Below are 6,614 nucleotides of genomic sequence, written 5' to 3'. Positions count from 1 at the left end.
TCTTACAAAAATAGATGGGTTTGTGTCTGCTGCTCCAAAGGAGGCACCGCTTGCTGTGTCGGTCTCTCTCCTCGCTACCGTCAGCGCTGCTGTTATTGTGATTATTCGTTATTGTTTGTTCTTTCACCAAAAAAAAAATCCCCCTCCAAAAAAAAAGAGAAAAAGAAACAAATGGAAAAAAAGAGGAGAGAGAGAGCGAGCAGCCGCTCCCCCCGGACTTCTGGGCCGGTGGGGCGGGGGTGACGGCCCCCATTTGGCACCAGTCTGGGGACAAATTGAGCTGAATTGGGTGCTCTGGAAGGGCAGCGGCCGCAGCGGGGCTCGAACCCGCGGCCCACGGGGTGGCGCGGCCACCGCCAGAGGGCGCTGCGCCGGAGGCGTGGTCTCCGGGCTGGGGGGCGGGGTCTAGCCCTGGGGCGGGGCTAAGGCACCCCTGGGGGTGCCGCAGGGAGGGGCGGGGTTTAGCCAGAGAGGGCGGGGTTTAGCCGTGGAGGCGGGGCTCCGCGGACCTGGGGGTGGAGCTTCCCCGCTCAATTCCCGCCTCCCGGGGACCCCTGAGGTCTGCACATCCCCAAGGGGGGGGGGGGGGGGGGGGGAGCCCCCACTTCTCCCGGTGTTGGGGTGCACGACCCCCCCCCAGTGGTGGAGAAAAAAAAAGGGGGGGGGGGGGGTCTGGCAGCGGCCTCAGGGAGCGCTGGGGGGGTCCCGGGGGTCCCTGAGGTACCTGGGCTCGCTGGGGGGGGGTCACCGCGTCGTCCCGGTGCTGGGGGGAGGCGCAGGGGGCCCCCACCTCCAGGGTCTCCGCAGTGCCTGGTGGGGGGGGGGTGTCCCCCAACATCGCCGGGTGCTGGAGGGGTCCGCGGGGTCTTTGGGGGGTGCTGATGGCATTCCTGGGGGGGTGGAGATGATGACACCCCCCCCCCCCCCCCGCTGTATTTCCAGACCCCCTCACAGTTCCCGGGGGTCCGGGGTGCCTCAGAGGTCCCCAGCGTTGTCCTCAGTGTCCTGGAGGGGGGGGGGGGGGTCTGCAGTCTTTCCAGGGTGGGGGGTGGGAGGACCTCCGGGGGTGCCCCCCCCACCCCCACGGTGTCCAAGAGCTCTGGGGGGGGGTCCTCAGGGCGTCCGTGGTGCCGGGGGGGGGAGGTAGGGGTGCCCACGGCATCCGGGTGTCCTTCGGGTGTCCCTACGGGGTCCCCAAGCGTCCCAGCAAGTTCTCCACGGCCTCCAGGGTGGGGGGGTCCCCGCAGTACCCTTAGTGGCCTCTGGGGAGGGGGGGGGTGTCCCCACGGTGTCCTTGGTGTCCGTGGCGGGGGGTCCCCAAAATCACCAGGTCTCCGGGGGGGGGGGGGGGGGGAGGGGAGGGGGCTCTCCACGCATTCCGGCATGTCCTCGGTGCTCACGGTGGCGGCGGGTCCCCACGGCTCGGTGGCACCGGGGGACCCCATCCCGGGGGTCTGGGGGGGGGGGGGTCCAGCGAGGGGGCGGCGGCGGGGGCTCAGGCCTTGTGCTGTTTGCTGGTCTTGAAGGAGACCTGGAGCACGCGGTCGCCCAGGCGGTAGCCGTTGAGGCTGGCGATGGCCATGGCCGCCTCCTCGTAGTTGGTCATGGTGACGAAGCCGAAGCCTTTGCACTTGTTGGTGGCGAAGTCGCGGATGACTTTGACGTTGGTGACGGCGCCGAAGGGGCCGAAGAGCTGCCAGAGGACGCTCTCGTCCGCCTCGGGGGCCAGGTTGTAGACGAAGATGCACCAACCGGCGCTGGGGGCCCCCAGGCCCACCCCGGCCAGTCCCGGCACCGCCTCGATGGCCAACGGGGAGAACCTGGGCAGCAGCGACAGCGGGCTGGCCTGGGGTCAGGGCGCCCAGGCACCGGGGCGCCCCCCGCCGGGACACATGGGTCCCCTCCCGCCGGGGTCCCCGGCCCCTCCGTGGGGCTGGGGGTGCAGAGCCCGATTTGGGGAGGGGGGAGGTGGAAGGAGGGGGGGGGGGGGGCTGTTACCTCTTCACACCGTAGGCCACATTCAGCAAATTGTCGAGCCTGGAGGGGACAAGAGGCCGTTGGAGGGGGGGGACAACATGGGGGTGTGCCCATGTAGGCGTCTCTTTGCCATGGGGGTGTCCCCCCACCCTGTGGTGGCCCCATATCCTCGGGGGGGTGACCTTATGGTCCTGGGGGTGTCCCACACCCTTATGGTGGCCACGTCTCCTTGGGGGGGTGACCTCATTGTCCTGGGGGTGTCCCCTCACCCTGTGGTGGCCCCATGTCCTGGTGGGGGGTGTCTTCATGGTCCTGGGGGTGTCCCCCCACCCTGTGGCGGACATATCTCCTCGGGGGGGGTGACCTCATGGTCCTGGGGGTGTCCCCCCACCCTGTGGCGGACATATCTCCTCGGGGGGGTGACCTCATGGTCCTGGGGGTGTCCCTCCACCCTGTGGTGGCCCCATGTCCTGGTGGGGGGTGTCTTCATGGTCCTGGGGGTGTCCCCTCACCCTGTGGTGGCCCCATATCCTCGGGGGGGTGACCTCATGGTCCTGGGGGTGTCCCCCCACCCTGTGGCGGACATATCTCCTCGGGGGGGTGACCTCATGGTGCTGGGGACGTCCCCCCACCCTGCGGTGGCCCCATCTCCCGGGGGTACCCCGGTTCCCGCGGATGTCCCCCCCGCCCCGCCGAAGCCCCCCCGGGCACGTGGGTCTCACCGGAAGCGCTGGGGGGGGTGGTGCAGTGCGCCGTAGCGGCGGGCGCTGGGGCAGAGGCTGAGCAGGGCCCCCCCCGATTTCTGGCCGGGGCTGTTGGCGAACTTGACGGTGATGGGCTCAGCGGCGCCCAGCGGCTTCTGCCCGTGCAGCCCCCGCACGGCCTCCTCCGCCTCCACGCGCTTGTCGAAGCGGATGAAGCCCACCCCCCGCGAGACACCTGCGTGGGCGGCAGTGGGGGGGCAGAGCCCTGAGACCCCCCCTCACCCCCACCCCACGCCGTCCCCACCGCCGTAGACCCACCTGGGGGACCCCCCCACTCCACAGACGCCCCACTGCCCACCCCACGGCACCCAGGAGACCTTCTCCCCCCAACCCCATAGACCCCACTGGGAAGACCCCCACCACCACCACCACCTTTCCCCCCCCCGAGTGAGGGGGACACCCCCATGTCCGGGCCCACCTGTGACCTGGTCGACGAGGATGCGGGAGGTGATGATGCGGCCGTACTGGGAGAAGAGCTGCTCCATCTCCTTCTGCCCCATGGCCTTGGGGAGGCCGCTCACGTAGAGGTTGGCGTCGCGGATGGAGGCCGAGCTGGGACGAGCGTAGGACACCTGGGGGAGGGGGGGGGGGTGTTGGAGGAGGGGGGGTCACCCCTGGGGACCTCCGTGTCCGGGTGCCAGAGCTGCCTCCCACCCACAGACCCCCACCCCGTGGAGCTCAGCACCTTCCCCCACCCCCAAGGACACACCGAGAGTCCTCCATCCCCGAGGGACCCCCCGCTGCCCACCGCCCCGAGGGACCCCCAGCATCCACCCCCCCCTTCCCGCAGCGCCCCCCCCCCCTCCCCCGGCGCCCACCGCCCCAAAGGGACCCCAACGTGCGGCACCTTGATGGTCTTGGTCTGCAGCTTGAGGCCGTTGAGGGTGCTGATGGCTTTGTCGGCGTCACCCGCCTCCACGTAGTTGACGAAGCCGTAGCCCAGGCTCTGGCCTGGGGCGGGGGGTCAGCGCCGAGGGTGGCACCAGCTCCGGGCCCCGTCCCTGTCCCCTCCCCACCCCTGTCCCCGAGGCCCGTTTCCACCCCGTCTTCGTCACTGTCCCCGCGGGTCCTCACCTGTCCCCCACACCTCTGTACCCCTGTGGTCAAGCTCGCAGGACCCCGACGTCCCCAGAGGGGTTCCTGAAGTTGTCCCCATCCCCACAATCCCATCCACATGTCCACCCCCGTCCCAGACCCCACAGATCCCCATGCCCCATCTCCCCGTGTCCCTTGTGCCATCTCCCCATGTTCCATCTGCCCGCGTCCCCACATCCCAACTCCTCATGTCCCCATCTCCCCATGCCCCATGTCCCCATGTCCCATCTCCCCATGTCCCTTGTGCCATCTCCTCCCCACCTTCCATCTGCCCACGTCCCCATGTCCCATCTCCCTATGCCCCATGTCCTTGTTTCCCAACTCCCCAACTCCCCACGCCCCATCTCCCCACGCCCCATGTCCCCATGTCCCCATCTCCCCTGTCCCGTACCGGTGACCTTGTCGCGGACAAGCTTGCAGGACTCGATGTCCCCGAGGCTGCCGAAGAGGCTCCGCAGCTCCTCCTGGCTCATGCTCTGGGGCAGGTAGTTGACGATGAGGTTGGTTTTGCTGTCGTCGGCCGTGGGGGGACCCGGGGGGGCCCCGTTGGGCAGCGCCGCCGCCACCCCCGGCCCCGGCACGGCCACCACCGGCACGGCCACGGGGACGGGGCCGCAGCCCGACGGCCCCGGGGCGCTGGGAGCCTGCGCCTCCACCGTGCTCAGGATCTGCTGAGGGGACCGAGGGGTGTCACCGGGGCGTCACCATCACGGGGACAGCAGAGGGACGGGGTCGTGGGGACGGCGCGGGGACGGGGAGAGCCGTGGGGAACCCCGATGCGGTGGGGACACGGGGCGGTCGTGGAGATGAAGCGGGGACGGAGCCATGGGGGGGGGGGGGGGTGACACAGAAGGATGGGGACAGCGGGGACACGGCGGTGGGGAGGGGATGACACGCACAGGGACAACTCGGGTGGGGGCAACGGGCTCTTTGGACATCACCACCCCACCCCCACCCCCCCCAAAAAAGCGTGAGGGCACCCAAGCGTCCAGCGCGCCCCTCCCCCCGGGGGATAATCCCCCATTGTGCAGCGCGGCCCCCGCCCCCCCCACCGCCCCCCCACCTCCTGCACAATAGCGGGGGGACAATGGGCCTTTGTCACCGGGAGATGGGACACCGGGAGCCGCCAGACACGGCCGCGGGACACGGGTGTCGGGGGGCTGCCTGGACCCCCCCCAGAGGGATGGGGACCCCCGTCCGGGGGCTGTCCAGACCTTCCCCTCCCCCCGGGATCGGGCCCCCGTCCAGCCCCACCGGGAGCTGTCCAGGGGCTGAAATGGGGGGGGGGGGAGGCCTGGGGCCTCTTTTTGGGGGGGTCACTGTGGCTTTAGGGACTGGAGGGAGGGGGGGAAGGGGGGGCAAGGGGTCCAGCAGGAGCGAGGGGGTGTCCGTCCGTCCGTCCACCCACCCGTGGGGCGGCCGCAGCCCCGAAAATTGGCCGGTGAGAAAAGTGAAAGCGGAAAAGCCGCAAATCGCCCAAATCGGATTGAGAAAATGGGATTGACAGAGCGACACAGCGACACGCACCGACACACACACACACACGCGCGCGCGCGCACACACACACACCGACACGGACAGACGGACACACGCGCGGACACGCAGCCAACGCCGCAACACGCCCCTCCGCCGCGCACACCCACTCCGCACGGGGACACGCGTGTCCGCCCATCGCATTTGCACGCGCACACGCCTTCTCCCCGCGCCCCCGTGGGGTGTGTGTGCGCCGGCACACGCGTGTGGACTCGCACGCAAAAGCCCGTCTCCACTGTGCACACGCGTGTGCGTGTGGCAGTGGTTCGATGTGGCCCTGGTCCCCAGGGATGGGGGAGGGGGGGTCCCAAAGGATGGGGGGGGGTCCGCAAGGATAGGGGGGGCCCAAAGGATGGGGGAGGGGGTCCCCACCACCCCGCCCTTGCACACACGTGGGGCACACCCGTGTCCCAGCATGGCAGACACCACATGGCGCGACACAGCCGGCGTGCCCCGTGTGCCAGGCGTGTGCCCCCCCCAGTTGCACACACACATACATGTGCTCTCAACACGGGGCGCACACGCGTGTGCGCGCGGCTCTCGTGGCGCTCCCGTCCCCGCCCAAGCGTGTCACACGCTTGCAGGGGACACGATGGCACCCGGTGGGGAGAATTTTGGGGGGGGTGGAGGACACACACACACACACACACACAGATGGAGAAGAGGGGGTGCTGAATGCCGGGGGGGGGGAAGAGAGAGGATGTTGGGGGTGCCGACCGCGCCCCCCCCGCCGACACCCCCCACCCCCCGCGGCCCCTCCCCCCCCCCCCTCCTACCGTCACCATCGTCGCGGGGGCTGCTCGGAGGGGGGGGGGGGGAAGGGAAGGGGGACCCCCGCACGGCCCAGTGGGCTCGGTTGGGGGGGGGGAGGGGAGGGGGAAGGGGGAGGGGGCTGCAGGGGGGGGACCCCGAGGCGGGGAGGGGGGGGTGGGGAGGGGGTGTCCGGGGGTCTCGGACGCGGCGTCGGGCGCTGCGAGCGACGGCCCCGTCGGTCCTTTAAACGTCCTTGGGCGGCCGCGGGGCGGGGCCCCCCCAAACCGCCGCGGTGGGCGCGGCCCCCCCACCCCCCAACTCCGCGATGGCTCCGTCCGCCCCTCCCCCTCCCTCCTCCTCCCACTTCCCCCCCCAAAATAGACCGCCCCCCCCAGCGAAGCCCATTGGCTGACGGGCGGGAGAGGCCACCCCCGAGACCCCCTATAGACACCGCCTATAGCGCCCCCCCCCCCCCCCCACGTGACCCGGGGG

The 6,614-nt window shown here is 70.5% G+C and overlaps 1 protein-coding gene across 1 annotated transcript; it reads right to left on the bottom strand.

Moving 5' to 3' along the window:
• Positions 1-1,495: 1,495 nt before the first annotated feature.
• LOC309682617 (ELAV-like protein 3) lies at positions 1,496-6,154 on the bottom strand (the record flags this gene model as incomplete). Its single annotated transcript, XM_082496723.1, has 7 exons — positions 1,496-1,820; positions 1,999-2,037; positions 2,700-2,916; positions 3,160-3,313; positions 3,589-3,692; positions 4,228-4,504; positions 6,146-6,154. The coding sequence occupies 7 exons, from the start codon at positions 6,152-6,154 to the stop codon at positions 1,496-1,498; spliced, it is 1,125 nt and encodes a 374-aa protein (XP_082352849.1).
• Positions 6,155-6,614: the final 460 nt, after the last annotated feature.

This window comes from Vanellus vanellus, assembly GCF_965231255.1.
Source record: "Vanellus vanellus genome assembly, chromosome: 30".
NCBI lineage: Eukaryota > Metazoa > Chordata > Aves > Charadriiformes > Charadriidae > Vanellus > Vanellus vanellus.
The sequence above is the reverse complement of the archived record's forward strand: the minus strand, read 5'-3'. Positions and strand labels throughout refer to the sequence as shown.